A 15,210-nucleotide genomic window follows, 5' to 3' on the forward strand; every position below is an offset into this window, starting at 1 on the left:
CTAATTAGGTGTTGTGTACAAATATTTCCTTTCATCTTTTTTAAATGTATTGTCTTTCAGTTTAATTGAACATTCTTTTTCTACTATGTGAAAAAAAGCAGGAGTGACAAACTATTTGTTTTATAAGCTTTTGGGGGCAAGGATTGTCTTTTTTTTTCTGTACTTGTACAGCACTGAGCACCTGGGGGTTCAGGTCCATGACTAGGGTTCCTACGTGCTATGATAACAAACAATAACTTATTTTGCTCACCTTCTCAATTCCCTGCTTATTCATCTCCTCTATAAACTAAAAACTTTTCAATCTCTCCTCATAGGAACATCTTTCCATTCCAATAAACATTTATATTACTTGTGAACCCTGCCTATACCTGCAGTAGCTATTTTCAGATGGGGTCACCAGAATATCACAATATCCCAATGAATTATATCCTTATTAAAAACTAAAAGTTTCAACTTGTTTTCACACACAACTTTTAAAAATATTATATGTGAATATTTGATTGATGGAATACATGCCTGGACTCACTTGACACAAGATGCTTTTGGTTGACCCCACCACCGTTTATGCACAAAATGATCTGACATTGGGCAAATGCACTGGACAATATGACATAATATTGTTTTATATTCAAGATGCTCTTAAGAGTACATATATCATTTTATGTCACTATCCATGGAAATCCCATCTAAGACATTCTGGAGCACTTGTGAAATGATCCTCACCTGCAGTGCAGGAAGGTACTTGGGTAGCTCTTGTTTCAACTCAATGGGTGATGAAGCTGGAGAATCAGGAACATAATCTCCTTCTGTCATTGCATTGGAATGTGGGGTCCCCTCCCCCACTTCCTCCTCTTCTCCTTCACTTCCTGCTGAATCTCGATCAAACCTTGACTCTGTAACTTTAAAATTTAGAATCAGTCGTGGAAACAGGCAACCATTTGGGATGACTGAATTAGTTTTAGACGAACTAGTGAGGGAATAAAATTGTGATCATAAAACTGAGATACTAAAAAGCATGGCACGCAATTTGAGTGTCATGTTAAGAGATGACAAGGAAGGTATTTAAAGAAGCATGATTCTTTTTTCTATGTTTGGGGAGCATTTCATGAGGTTCAGTTATAGTTCCTCGAATACATTTGCAGGGTTAAATATTGCACGTTATAAAACTAAACCAGTATATGAAAAGAATGCAAAAGAAGACTGATTCAACTTTAATCTGATACATATCATACAGGAATTCTGAATACCAAGAGGATGGGCCCAATTCAAAATCACAGCTAGAACATTAGGTTAGGTAAATTCAGATCCAGATCCAAACTCCTCTGTTGACTCTTACAATAGGCCAACAAACAGCCCTTGGATCAGAACTCTCACCCAGACTTTGGGGAAGTTCTGATCCAGGGTGTGTCTACTCTTCAGTCCAGATGACCCACAGTACCAAATGGTGTGGTGGATTATAATACTGATGAAAATCCACTAGCAAGTTGATTTAAAAAAGCCAAGGTCACTTCATTCATAAAATACCATTTTCTGCAAGATTTCAACTTAGACCTGCAGTAGTAATATTCCCCCCTACCCACCAACAGTATTTCTTATACAAGCCTACTACTTTTCATAATCAAGTCCTGGTAGGCTGGAACATCTTGAAACCCTTTCACATTCTAGACAGTGCATTAAAATCCATAGTTCATGAAACAGAAAAGGAAAAAACTGCTACAACTAAAGCCAATGTTTGCATCTTACCAATTGGAATGTGATTTCCATTCTCTCGCTCTTCTTCTTCACTCATTTCTTCTTCACTCACCTCTTCTAAAAAACAGAATGAAGTCCAACAGAAAAAGCTTAATATCATTCTGATTTCATGTACACAGATGCTTAATACAGTGACCTAGCAATACGAGTGTTATAGAGTAATGCAGAGGTCCCCAAACTGTGGGGAGCACCCCCTGAGGGGGGCATAGAGTAACGTTCAAGGGGGGTGCAGCAGTCCCAGGCCAGCCCCCATTGGGGTGGGGAGGGAGCGCCACCCAGTCCCACCCCTAGCTGTGCTCTGGCCCCACCCCCAGCTCCAGGCCTCACGCCTGGCCATGTTCCCAGCCTCAGCACGGCAGGGCCGCCCAGAGGATTCAGGGGGCCTGGGGCAAAGCAATTTCAGGGCTCCTTCCATAAAAAAAAGTTGCAATACTATAGAATACTATATTCTTGTGGGGGTCCCTGCAGGGCCCAGGGCAAATTGCCCCATTTGCCCCCCCCTCTGGGCAGCCCTGCAGCGCAGCTCTGTACCCAGCTGCAGGCCCAGTTGCAGCTCTGCTCCTGGCCCCGCCCCCAGCCTTGGCCCCAGCTCCATTCTTGGCTCGGGGCCAAGGCTGGGGGGTCAGGGCTGGGAGCAGAACCACACCCAGCTGTAGGCGCAGCTGCCAGCCCCGACCGCAGCCCAGCTGTGGCTCTGCTCCCGGACTCACCTGCAGCTGTGGCTCCAACCTTGGCCCCCTTACTCCTGTCCGCATTCCCACCCTCCCAAGCCACGGCCCTGCTCCCAGTTCAGGGGGGAGAATGCGAACAGGGGTAAGGGGGGACACAACCCTCAAAAGTTTGGCAACCACTGGAGTAATGCCATTTCAGCAGTTTTCTGGGTCCTGCTCACAATGATCTACTGTTAGTAACCCAGTACCTCTGTTTCACTTTGCGGGCAGAGTTTCGCTGACTGAGGCCAGGTCTACACTAACCCCCCAATTCGAACTAAGATACGCAACTTCAGCTATGTGAATAACGTAGCTGAAGTCGACGTACCTTAGTTCGAACTTACTGCGGTCCAGACGCGGCAGGCAGGCTCCCCCGTTGACTCCGCGTACTCCTCTCGCCGAGCAGGAGTACCAGAGTCGACGGCGAGCACTTCTGGGTTCGATGTATCGCGTCCAGACAAGACGCGATAAATCGAACCCAGAAGTTCGATTGCTTGCCGCCGAACCAGCGGCGAAGTATAGACGTACCCTGACACTCAGCTGAACTACATTAAGTGAGCCGCAAAACAGGGAAACACTAACATTGGTGGCTGCTGTTTCTGCTTATTTTCTTCAATTTTACATTATAAGCTTATAATGTAGCTTTAAAAATAGGTTTTAAAACCCCTTGACTGTTGGTGAAAATGTGGTGCATGAAGAAATTTCATATATATCTGCTATTTGTGCCCTAAAATGGAAGTTTTGGAAACAAATATGCAAGCAAGTTAAAGTGTTACTGACTGTGATTTAGGGCTCTATTGTGATGACTCCCACAAGAAAACCAATGACACCTGAAACAAATAATGTACAGCCCCATGATTAGTGGCAGTCAGAAGTTATGTTGCAGTCACAGGAAGGAAGAAAGTTCGTCCAGTGACATCAGCTTAGCTTAAAAAATTAGAAATTATTGGTGACAAAAAAATTCAAATAACGCTTAGAAAACCTTTTAAAATTTGGTGGTTACTTTTCACTGATTTAATAGAAAAACATCCAGCAGTCAGGCCCACATTGTTGTGCTCATTTTTTGTTTACTAATTAATGACACACAGATAGCAATTACTAGACTTGCTTAGTTAATTTCTTTTGTATTATTTCCATTTGTTTTTTCAAAAATGAAAAAAATCGAATAAAATTTAAAGCCAAAAATAATTAAGAGATGGTAGAGACTTCTCTAATCCATCTCCCAGGCTAGTGTAAGACTGTTCCCTATAGAACATTTGCTAGTGTCCAACATGGTTTTAAAATTACTCAAATGATAAGGCTTTCAACACCTCTCTTAGAAAGACAAAAATATCTCCAGAACTGTCCATCTTGGCTTCTTAGATTGATAACTTGTCTATGCCCTCATACAGAAAGGCTAATATATTACTTGTCCTCAGAAGTTTTAGGTTTCTAGCCAACTGTGACCAAGAAAAAGAGAAAGTGGACAACGTAAAGCTGTAAGCGCAAAAGTGCTTTGGGTGAGCATTTTTGTGGTCATGTTTTACCACTTACCAGCTGACTGTTCAGACACTTCCTCAGAATTGCTTCCTGTCTCCTCCTCCTCTTCCTCCTCCTCCTCTTCTTCCTCTTCTTCCTCTTCCTCCTCCTCCTCCTCCTCTTCTGATTCTCCACTGCTAGATTCCTCCTCCTCTTCCTCTGAACCAGATCCAGATTCTGTCAGGGGATAAGCAGAGTATACACAAGTAACTAGGCGCACTCACATGTGAAGGATCTTCTCACAAATATGATTATTTCCTAGGGTAAATTCTGTGTATTTGATTGTGTGTAATTACCTCCTGACGAAGACTCTGCTGAGCTAGTTTTTCTCTCACTGTCACTGATGTCTTGCAAATCTGAAAGCAGGTCTCTTTCTTCTGTTTTCTCCTCTTTTACTGAGAAGCAAAAAAACAGACCAGTTTCTTTATCAAGTGCTGAACACATAAGAACCCTAGATTATCATCTTCTTTAATCCCTTGCCAAATATTTCAGTCATAACCAGAAGAATGTACCCGCCGGGCTATTGAATGTACTTGGTATAGTGTCACATACTGTTGATTTCAATGGTACATAACTTTAAGAACTGCAGTGCAGCAGGATCAACAGTGGAAGAGTTGAACTGTATTTCAGACTTTTTTTTTTTTTTTTTTTAAAGTACACCGAGTTATTAATAAACCCCACTACATGAATTGTGAGGAATGCACAATTTGGTAATTAATTCTGTAAATAAAGTACCATTAGAGCACAATTTCACAAATACAAACACAAAAATCAACTCCACTTCTGACTATTCACAGTAGCATGTACAGTGACTACCCTCATTTTTCAGGTTTACAACAAAATAAAAACACAACTGAACTTTAACCAGAGGATATGGTTATTTCAATTCCTGAATATTTTCTGTTAATAATCAGCGCCTCTAAGAATGTGGAAACCCAAAGGGTTAATTTTATGGCTTGGGAGCCAAACTGAACTTTCCAAGCCAGAATATTACCTGAAGTGTTTTCTTTCTTGTACAGGATGAGAATCATAGTAATATTTAAACTATACTGCAGTTTCTGTAAAGTTGAATTAAGCTTAATAAGCTTAATTATTCAATGGTTAGCTCCTTTCTCCTCTAAAAGTATTCAAGGGGATAATACAAATGGCGGCTTTTTAGTTTGGGAGGGAATTAAGATACAAATGTAAGAAAAGAGTCAGAGGTCATTCACCAACGTCAAGAGACTAAGGCATTCAAGCATAGGCAACATTGTTATATAGCATAAGTAAAGTTGAAGTACATTTCATAGCACAGGCAACATTTTTAACCCTCAAGGTTAAGAACTATCACTGCAGAACTGTATTTATTTTGCAGCAGACGTGGTACACGATTGCTGGGGAGATAAAATAGGCAAAAAAGTACTCTAATTTGGCACAAACATTGCAGTATTTTGGTATTGGTTATAGTTTCTACCAGCACAGGTTACAATGCCCTTCAATTCCTGCAGCAACTCTGGGGAGGGGACCATTCTGGTGAATACCATGAATGCATATCTGTCTGGTCTGCCCTTATACTTTTCAAAAAAAGGGCCTTCTCTGCTTCTTGGTCACCTCTATAAGCATAACGTCCTCCAATGTAAGGAATGCCTAAAGAGGTGCAGATGCAGTTACTAACCTGCATCCCCCGCCTCTGTCCCCAAAACTCTCTACACCATTTAAGTAATGGCACATACCACCAAACCATGCTGTCCAAACAAGAATAGTCTTCCACTCCTCAAAACATCCTTGAAGTAAAACACAGTTCATTGCAACAAGGTCCATAGGCACAGGGGAAATAAGGTGGAAAACGAGTTACCATCACAAGCCTCTCCCGCGACTAGGAAGAAACTATGAGGATGGTCTTTCAAAGTAGATGGGGAAATATTTTATCATTGCTGCCAGAGAAACCGAACTAGGAACCACAACTGCATGTTAATTTTATCAGCCCCTTCTCCCCACTCCAGTTCCTTCAAGTGCCAGGCTTCTCAAGGATAGGACTATTATCAGCATCTGACTGCCTGGGTAACCTGAGGGGGAAGAAATGCAGGGCAAAAGAGGCAATGTTCAGAAACCTCTTGAGAGCCTCCTGGAAGAGATACCAGAAGAGGAGACCAAGCAGCTGCTTGGAGATGAACTTTTCTTGGAGCAGCTTCACACAGTGCAGCACCATTTCTGGCCTCAGGTAAGAAGCATCGTCCGGTGGGAAACATTCTACAAACCTGGGATGCCCAGCAGTGGCTACATAATTTTAGGATGACAAAGGCCACTTTCCTAGAGATTTGCACAGAGCTCACCCCAGAGCTGCAGCGCACCAACATGAGAGCTCCCTTAAGTGTTCAGTATTATGTGACCACTGCCACTTGGATGCCTGCCATCCTTGCTTGCTACCAGCCAATAGCTGAGGTGCAACAGCTGACTTCCAAAGCAAAAGCCACCTGGCAGCAAGATCTCAAATACATCTCCATCTCCTTCTACATATTTGTTGTTGTTGCATTGCGATGTGGAGCATAGTTCTGTTCATGCTGGCTGACAGCAATCTGAAAATAGGGCTGGCTCACAAAAAAAATAAAAATAAAAAGATGAATCATGGGATGGCAGGACTGGCCATGGAAATTTGTGAGTTTGACTTCACGTCCCAGAATTCCAGTTGCTTCCAGATGGCTTCTGCTATGTAACCCACAATGTGCTGCGAGAGAAGTCCCAGAATGCAACCCAGCAAGGCAAAGCACCATGGGATACCCTCCCAGAATGTGCACACTTACTATGAAGAAAAGTCCCTGCCATGTGGACGTAATGATTTAGATTGAAGTAGTAAACAGCTGGATGTATGGACACAATTACGGTGAAATACCTATTATGCAACAGTCAATGCACCAAAGCTCAGTGGAAAATATACCCTGCAGTTAGACAAGGCATAATAAATGTTTAGTGAAATTAGTGAGCATTTCTCAAGACTTGTTATTACTAAAAAGGAAAGAATGATTGAGTTTAACAGCATATTATATGGGGTCCCTGCAAACATCAGCAAATCATCCAGATAATAGTTTATTTGCCATTCCTCATTCATACTTTGGTACCATGCCACCATTTGTCTTTCAAACTGAGTGATACTTTCAAGAAAATATCATGGAATTCCTTTTAGCAGCCAAAATAAAGCCCTCCCCCCCCCCCACACCTTTTTCCCCAGCAGGTCCTTTTGACTGTCATGCAATGGCATATTACCAAGCGCAAACACTACCTGGCTTCCTGCCATCTCCTTGCTCAAGCTTCTCTCTTTGCTGTCGTAATGGGCTGCGACTCCAGGTTCTTATTTTTACTTTGTCTCCATAATCTTCCCTCACTGTTCTATGATGTGCAGAAACTAGTGAAAAAACAAAAACAAAACAAAAAGGCATTACATTTTCCTGCTACTAATTACAAAGGTTCTCCTCTTTCATGGCAAGCTGTCTGAGGCACCATTTTTATTTCTTTTTTAAAAGAAACAGAACCCTAACTGCACCTCCAAAAAAAAGAACGAAAAAAAAAAAAAGAGAGACTTTGGTGATAGCTAATGATCTGGATAAGGACTTACTGTGCCATTTTAAAATGGAATGTAGCAGTAAAAAAAATTAATACATATTTGGGCTATATATACTGAGGCATCATAACTTAGGGTCAGAAGGTGCGAATCCCTCTCTTTACCACTCTCCGAGACCACATCTGCAATATTACATTCATTTTAGAGCGCTCATTACCAAAACAAAGTAGACAAACTGGGGGAGGTGCAGAAAAGAATTAAAAAGTTAAGAGGCAGGAGGGATTGATTCATGAGGAAACATCAAACACTAAATAAGGTGAAAATGGCTAAGCAATGACTAAGTTGGAAGACAGGATATTTGTCAATGAATACTCGAATGGTGTAAATATCAAGAAGAGAAAGGAATTGTTTAGCATGATGAAAGAATACAAGTAAGGAGTAACAGGGATGAAATTAAGAAATATTTTAGGCCAAATATTTGGAAAAAAATTCAGAAAGTGAGACCTACAGGACTATAGAATAACCTTCCAAAGACAGTAATGAAAGATGTATAGTATTTTCCCTTCCATTGCCTTTCTATGACAGTCATACACCAATATTTGCAAAACTGTACTAATTTTTTCACTTTTCGGTAAAAAGGTTTATATGTTGATTCCCACATTCTTATAACCTGTTTTTCCATTATTTGGCCAAACTCCTTTCTGTAACTACATTCTTCCTGTACATATTCCCCCTGAAGTTTCAAGTGACTATGAATATATCCTCTTCACTTCTTGTCCTGAATTGCTCTGAGCTGTTCAAAAGCTGCCACATTTCACCCCAGGGGTGGCTATGTTTCAGAGGAGGATGAAGTGATCCCTGTGCATTGTTTAAGTTTATAAAGAGTGTGTGGGAACTTGGGGACAGAAGGTGCCACATGAATTTAATATATTATTTCATGCAGAAGCTTCATAAGAAACGTAAAAAGTACAGTCCATCAACTGCAACCTCTAGAGAGATGGCTTTAGGTAGATCAATCTTTGACCACCATAGTGGAATCTATGTAGGTATTTTAATGCCGTAGTTGCCATACTGTCTAGGCAATTCCTAATTTCTAGTTACTAGATCACTTTATATTATTGAAATTGAAATATTTTGCAAAATTGAATTAACTATTTATTTAGTGTTTGCTTTCTGTATTTTATTCAATGTAAACATTTAAGCTAGACTAATTTGTGTATAGTAAATTTCATTTACTTTTTCTCATGAAGTTTAAGAGAATGCTTAAAAACATGTTTCTGATTTTTTTCAGAATCTCAAAAACATTTCTAGTAATGGGCACAGTATAAAAACCTAAAGAGAGAAACTACCTGACAATACCCTTTTAAGTATATCTGAAGCATGCAGATGTCAAAGCAGGTAAATGTCATTATCCTCATTTTCCAGGTTGGGAAACTGAGGTATAGAGATGAAGTGACTTTCCCAAGATCAGCTAGCAGGCTAGTAGCAGACCCAGGAACAGAATCCAGGTTCCCCCAAACTCAGGTCTAGTACTCTATCCACTATACCACAATGCCTCTCATCATACAGCTACCACACAATTTGGCATACATGGCAGTCTGCCTAAGAATGGACCAGGACTGAAACAGCAAGGGTGTTGCAGCTGAGGACTGAGATGCAGTGGCAAAGATGCATGTAAGGGACACTTGCATAACGTCTCCCTGCAATTTTCCTGGTTCTAGTCTCACTTTCAGAAACACCAAATAGAGGGACATTGGAAAAGTTATTAAAATGCAAACCTCTATTAAAATGCTTACTCTATACCGTTAACAATGCTGCAATAGCCCAAGTTTGTGTGCACGCTAAGCTAACCACTCTCTCTCACATTGGCAGCAGAAAGTTCCATACCATGTTGTTTAATTTCCTTAAGTTCTTAAACATTTTGTCTTTTGGCAGATCAAGATTCTTAAAAGGCTACAGTCCCCCTTAGTTTAGTACAAAGTGCAAATGAGAGACTAACAGCATGAGAACTGATTACAAAACAAGAGTCACAGTAAGGTAATACTGGCATCCAAGATAAAAAATAAATGGGGAGTGTCCTTATTTTCTCCGGTGCCTCGATCTAGGCACAAATCAAAAACACTTAATCCCTCATTTTAATCATTTGTCACCTAAATGTATGATGTAAGGGATGTAAAACATTCTGCAAACTGGAAACATTTCAGGTCCAGTTTGACCACTGTAAGTGGAAATCAATGACCCGTAAAAAGTTTATCTTGTACGTAAATAAAGAACAGGTAAGGATACAGTGTCTATTGAAAACTGACTAATGGCCTGCTTCAATACCATAGGTCTGAGTTCCACAGTACAGAACAAGCTATACAAGCTCAAAGACCTTGCTTTCTTTATCCCCATGTGCGATTTTGTCCTCTTGTTCATGACTAATAAAGAAGCCAGACACTCACTCGCTCTCTTTTTTTTTTAAATAAAACCCTGGCATTGGCCTATATAAAAGAGGTGTTTGTTTTATCTAAATTCCACTGTTGTTCCATTTAACACCCCCTTTTACTGTTTACACTGAGCTAGTTACCTTCTCGTCTGGCCTCCCGTTCCTTGCGCCTTTCTTCAGCTCGCCTTTCCCGTTCTTTTAGTTCCCTTTGCTCTTTTTGTTGCTCTCGCATTTTTCTCTCCCGTTCTCGTTTTCGCTCAAGCTGCTCTAGACGATCCCTGGAAACATTCATTTGCCTATTTTATATAATTGAAGTCTGGGCTTTTGTTTTTGTAATCTAAACCTGTTACTATTGCAATAATAGACTACTAAGTTATTCAATTTCAGTGCCAACTAACAACAAAATTGTGATATCATTGTGTACTTGCCAATAGCACAAGCAGTCCTTTACAGAGGCAGACATTAATCTTTTAAAACAGATTTGCTCTAGTCTGCCTTTCTTTATCAGTTGGCACAGAGTGTTGGGACCACCTTAAAATAAGATTCTGCAGTCTGTCGGAATTTAAATAAAAAATAAGTAGGCTTAAAAAGCTGTTTTTTTAAATAAGCCTTGGAAGCCCACTGTATTCTTCAGAACTGACTTGTTCACCAATTACTTATTACGGCACAACAGCAGCAAACAGAGTCTTTAGTGTTAGAAAGATATCCGGTAATGAAACCACTTCAAAAGGTGCTTATATGCAGGTGAGATCCCAGCCTCTTATTACACCACATGTTCACTGGGGTAATGGCACTGATCTAACTGAATTTCTTTGGGTGTTGCAGAGTAAGGGTTGGATTTTTACCTCTCCCTCCTGGAATGCTCCCTAGCCATTTCCCTCCTCTTCTGCCTTTCCCATTCACGTCGAGCCTTATCCTGCTCTTCTCGATGTCTTTTCCTACGTTCATGCTCACGTTCCTTCTCTTTTACCCTGGCATGCTTCCCTAATAATAAAGATAAAAATAAATGCTAGATTGTTATAGTCAAGATGTTCCTATTTTTTAAAAGCAAAAGAACAAACCAGGGTAGAGTAAAGCACTAATTTTAAGGGCTTTGTGGTTCTGGTCTTAGTATGTACTAGCAAAATCCTGACCTAGAACTGTGTTGTAAATAAAATTAAATGATAATAAAAACTTGCATGTATCATACTCAATGTTAAAAATATAAAGTTTACCAATAACAGAAAAGCAAGGTTTATTATTATGTATTACTTTATAGCAACAGCATGTTAGGAGCTTTATGGATAGGTATAAAAACAAAGGGCTCAATCCTGCACCGCTGGAGTCCTTGGAAGTTTTAACATGGACTTCAAAGGCAGCAGGATCAGACTAATAGGTCCCTGTCGCAAAGTGGTTTCCCTCCTCCAGGGTGAGTGGGGAACCAAACATACAAACACAAACCCCTTAACCAGATTAAATGTAACAGAAGAAATGAAGGAGTCAGACATAAAACTACTGAGCAAGAATTCCTATGAATTTCACATTTCTTTTTCAGAATGTTTTTCTCCATTTCCTCCACCCCAGCTCCCTAATCTCATCCACTTGTTATGTCTTCTCTAACTCTTTGGGGCAAGCAACTGACATTTACTATGGTTGTACAGTGCCTTGCACAATGTGCCCCAATCAGCTTGACCTCAAAGAGCTAGTGCAATATAAATGTTAAACAACAACAGCTACAATACCTCCTTCTGCTGAATGACTACGATGTCTACGTTTCTCTTTCCTCTTCTCATCTTTCCTGTGATGTGCCTTTTCCTTCCGTGACATTTGCTGTGGTGGTTTGATAGCCAAGGAATCATCCTCCTCTCCTCTAAAATGCAATTTATATGAATAAGCACAGGAAAGTAATAGGTAATTTATCATAAAAGTATGAATTGTTGCTCCTTTTCCACCCTTTAAGAGAAGGAATAAGTATTTAATCTAATAACATTTAGCACTTCCATAGCACCTTTCATCTGAGGAGTTTGGCGCATGTTACCAAAATTAATAATCCCTTTCAACCTCTTGTGAGGTAGGGAGATATTATAAAATTGCTTTTAATAGATGGGTAAACTAAGATATACGAATCTCAGTGACTCAAGGTAAGTATCAAAAAGAACCCAGCAGACCTGCTTTAACCACAACACACAGAGAACATTTAGATTTTATTGCTTCTAAGGCAACGTCCACATCCAGAAGCATTATCTTCCTCTATTCTTACCTATCTTCCATAGAATCTTCTCTCCTGTAAGGTGAATTCCTGATTGTTATCTCCATACGGTGATCTCTCAGCTCCCCCTCTTCAAGGGAATCCCGCTTTGAATCCCGATCATCAGACTATGGTGGAAGGGGGAAGGAAGGGTAAAAACAAATTGCAGTTAATTTCTCTTGCAGTGAGGTGTATTTTTTTAAACTGATGTTTAACTCCACTGCTGGCAGTAAAGCCAAATGATCTATAGGACACTCAACAAAAATCAGTGGTTTATTAAATGTACAGATTTTAATTATAGCTATCATGCAGTCAAATGTAGTTAATATGTTGTAATATCTGAAGCAATATAAATTCAGTCTACTTGAGTAAAACTAACCTGCAAAAACTCAAAGACTATGCTAATTTATGGTAGTTTTTTAAAGACAAAACCTTTCAACAAATAATACAAACAAGTGATAATGACACCTATAACACCTTTTTAATTAGAATAAGCAAAAATTATTTAGGGCAAAAAAAATTTAATCATTTGATAAAATGGGCCCAACATTTTTTCTGTTGCAATCAGGAACAGTTTTAAAAACAGGAGCACTATAAAATTTCAAAAAGGCCAAAATAGTCTAATTATACTGCAACTAAAGCTTCCAATTAACCAGGCTGATTTCTCAGACAGACTTTTCAACAACTGTGAAGCAAAGTAAAAGATCTAGTGTGTTACCAATCAGGTTTTAACAAAGCACAACATTTTGGTAAGCTTTGACACTTAGAGATAGTGCTCACCTGTTAAATATGGAAGTACAAAAGAACTTCATTGATAGTGATAGAGGAAGCCTTGTTCTAATGGAAAAATGAGGGGAAAAAAAATTAAACCTCCTCACTTTAATTAGAACTGTTTATTTACAAAGAGACAGCTTACATTTTTAATGCGTTTTATCTCTGCCTTCTCTTCTTGCTCCTTCCTTCGTTTTTTTTCCTGAAGAATTTCATCTAAAGTTTTCACTTTCCAAGAGTCCTTTTCATCACCCATTTGAGTCAGAACAAACTGAAACAGAACACCACATTAATGGAGGTAGATGTATTTGAAATATAATATATTCAATGCTATTGGTTACATCAATGTTTTAGGTAAGTTTTAAATGAACTTTCGATATACAAATAAACATTTAAAAATTATGATGTGATGTGCCAAGTTTCACAGAACCTTATGTAAAGGGAAGTTAGTTAGCACTTGACTTAAGCTACACCAAAATAAGTTTGGTTTAAAATCAGAGTATTTACACCATTTGTGCAACAGTTTAATTAAATTGGTTTAAAAACCAATTTAAGTTAAATCAGTGCAACTTCTGCAATAGTGCCTCATATCTTGCCAGTCATGATGATCCAAAGACACCTAAATGTGCTAGTCTTATGGCTTATTATTTTAGCGCTGTGAAAAGAGGTAATTTTCTGGGGTTGCACGATTATTTATGAAGGCTTTGAACCCCATCTGTCCTCGAGCTGCTGCTGCTCTGTCACCAGCACAGTCCTTCCACTGCAGTTCATATGCCACATTTTCGATAGAGCAGAGTTTTTTGCCATTCTGCCTTTTTCAAAATGAATTTGATGGTAGTGAATAAGGCTGCCGCTAGACTGATAACTCTAGTTTTCTATTCATCCAACACTACAGACATAGCAAGGACATCCCCTAATTACATGCCTTGGGTTTGACCAGAAAACATATATTTTAATTAAAAGGATAATTCTGTCTCTTCAGTCCCATTAAATGCTTGGCCTCTTTGCTGAGACTGTCAACAAATATGTCAGTACCAGCAGTGGGCACATCTCTACAAAGAGCTGAACTAAGACCCACTAATCAATTTCATTTAGGTAACATAATGGCCATCAAATAGTAGCAACAAATCTTGGTCCTTTTCAACCTGTTTTTATTCCTACTTCATACTAGTCTCATTTGCTGCATATATTAAGCATCAGTTACTAAGTGAACAAGATCCTGTCTGAACCACAACTTTTAAAATGTATTAAAGTAATTAGTAAGGACAGCAACCACAGTACAAATTAAAAAAAAAATATTTTATAACCATGGTCAAACCCTCCTAGACAGGCGGTCTTCAGCTAAACATGGCTTACTTTAAAAATGATTCAATCACAGTATAGGCACACCTTTACATAGTTTCAAGTGTGTATTTCAATTTTCAGAGGCACACATGGGTAAAAGTTAGTTTCATATTTAAAGTCCCACTAGTAGAAGTGGCTGAAATAGTCACAAACATTCAGAAGTGAGCCTTTTGAGAATTTGTTGCAAAGCTGTGCACGTTTTTGCATCCATGTCTGTCACCACAGAATATGCACAAAATATTTTTTCCCCCAAGAGGGGTGTGTGAAAATAGGCCAGATGAAGCTAGAAAATGTCAAAATATTTTCTGCCTCTTCAAACAGCCCTCGTTAGGAATCCTGGTATATTATACCCCCTTGGGCTCTAATATCCAACCCACAATTAATCTGAATGGGTCACAGACGAAAATGAGACTCTGAATGAAGACATCCTGGTTTAGCATGTTGTTTATTAAACTGTACTATATTCAAATACTTTTCAAATGTGGGTCATTTTGAAGTAAGGCAGCAAGGGCTTCCAAGAAAAAGAAAGAAGAGAGGTCTCTGCAGGTTGCCTGGGAAGAAACGACTTATACTGTATATAATGACTTTGCAGGGGTGGTAAGGAACAAGGACAATCTTTTCCTCCTTTGTAAAAGGGTAGTGGAAACAACATTACAAGCACTTCATGCTATGATTCTCTTGTGGGATGAGCTGCTTCAGGCCTTGTCTACATAGGAAAATGTTACTGGTTGTAACACACCTGTTCCTCCACATGGACCCTCTTATTTCAATATAAGTGTGTCTGTTTTGGTTTAGTTTGTCACTGAGGAAGGAGTTTAAGCTATACCAAAGAAACTGGAATAAGCGTGTCCACATAGGAGGTCGTAGCCATACGACTATATCTATTTAAATTCACACCTTAGGTTATACCAAAAGACTTTCCCAT

At 39.4% G+C, this 15,210-nt stretch overlaps 1 protein-coding gene across 1 annotated transcript in view; it reads right to left on the reverse strand.

The window, feature by feature from the left end:
* LOC135893485 (cyclin-dependent kinase 11B-like) overlaps positions 1-15,210 on the reverse strand; it is a 29,117-nt gene that overhangs the window by 13,030 nt on the left and 877 nt on the right. The window contains exons 2-12 of the mRNA XM_065421315.1: positions 13,087-13,212; positions 12,183-12,298; positions 12,091-12,093; positions 11,665-11,792; positions 10,789-10,927; positions 10,085-10,221; positions 7,237-7,359; positions 4,277-4,375; positions 3,996-4,157; positions 1,744-1,809; positions 724-899 (exon numbers count right to left, since the gene is read on the reverse strand). Coding sequence (XP_065277387.1) covers positions 724-899; positions 1,744-1,809; positions 3,996-4,157; positions 4,277-4,375; positions 7,237-7,359; positions 10,085-10,221; positions 10,789-10,927; positions 11,665-11,792; positions 12,091-12,093; positions 12,183-12,298; positions 13,087-13,197 — 1,260 coding nt within the window. The 5' untranslated portion in view covers positions 13,198-13,212. The remainder of the gene's footprint in view (positions 1-723; positions 900-1,743; positions 1,810-3,995; positions 4,158-4,276; positions 4,376-7,236; positions 7,360-10,084; positions 10,222-10,788; positions 10,928-11,664; positions 11,793-12,090; positions 12,094-12,182; positions 12,299-13,086; positions 13,213-15,210) is intronic.

The sequence above is a fragment of the Emys orbicularis genome, chromosome 22 (genome assembly GCF_028017835.1).
Source record: "Emys orbicularis isolate rEmyOrb1 chromosome 22, rEmyOrb1.hap1, whole genome shotgun sequence".
NCBI lineage: Eukaryota > Metazoa > Chordata > Testudines > Emydidae > Emys > Emys orbicularis.